The sequence below is a fragment of the Morone saxatilis genome, unplaced genomic scaffold (genome assembly GCF_004916995.1).
Source record: "Morone saxatilis isolate NCDOM2014 unplaced genomic scaffold, NCSU_SB_2.0 Contig12, whole genome shotgun sequence".
NCBI classification, from domain to species: Eukaryota; Metazoa; Chordata; class Actinopteri; family Moronidae; genus Morone; species Morone saxatilis.
This window is the reverse complement of record NW_023339674.1, coordinates 1,833,139-1,833,959: the sequence shown is the minus strand read 5'-3', so window position 1 is coordinate 1,833,959 and position 821 is coordinate 1,833,139. Positions and strand designations below refer to the sequence as shown.

At 38.7% G+C, this 821-nt stretch overlaps 1 protein-coding gene across 1 annotated transcript in view; it reads left to right on the top strand.

Annotated features, from left to right (window-relative positions):
* Positions 1-402, top strand: part of mafaa (v-maf avian musculoaponeurotic fibrosarcoma oncogene homolog Aa) — a 31,076-nt gene extending 30,674 nt beyond the window's left edge. Inside the window, exon 5 of the mRNA XM_035653550.1 lies at positions 307-402. Coding sequence (XP_035509443.1) covers positions 307-402 — 96 coding nt within the window. The remainder of the gene's footprint in view (positions 1-306) is intronic.
* The last annotated feature ends 419 nt before the right edge of the window (positions 403-821 follow it).

Below are 821 nucleotides of genomic sequence, written 5' to 3'. Positions count from 1 at the left end.
TAGATTATGTAAAATTGCATTTTACATCCTGTTTTCTGTTGATGATGTTTAGTGTTATTTGTTACAGATTAAAAACTACATTAAAAGTCTGGAAAAACCCTATTTTTATGCTACATCCCCATACACATAAAATATGTATTATGGTGGCTCTCATGAAGTGGCATGTTATGTTTTCTGTACAGTAATCTAGTTCCTGCGTCTGTAAACAATATCCCTCACCTGAGAACATTTTAAAGTGCATTTCCTGTGCACGTCTGGTCTAATGTTTTCTCTTTCTGCTCTCACCTCTGTTGTAAACCTGTTCAGGGTGCGTTCACCTTCCGCGGCAGCATGATTGACATGCCCTCGGTGAAGCAGGCACAGAACATCATAACGCTCTCCGTTGTGGTGCCAGAGAAATAACGTGGCTGGTGAGAAGAAACTCGGAGGAACCACACAACTAAACCCTGACAGGAGAGGTCAAAGGAAAGTGGAAATGTGGCAGGGTTCATGATAAAGACAGCACTTTCAAAAGCATATAAACTATGTTATGTGCAAATTGTGGTTTAAATTGAAGTTTTTAATAATTGTTGAAATGTTTTGATTAAATTCATTTGATTGTTATAGCAGTTTCAGGGAAGCTTTTGTATTGATTTGGAGTTTTGGTTTAAAATATATATATGTTTTCAACTATATAAAATCTGCACATAGCGAGCAGCAACAGCACATATATGAGTCTTTAAACTGAGTGTCGAGGATTTTTGCCCTGTGTGGGCACTTTCTTGGCACACTTTGCAGTGTGCGCGCCATCATGTCACTCTCCTGTGTGTGTGTGTGTGTGT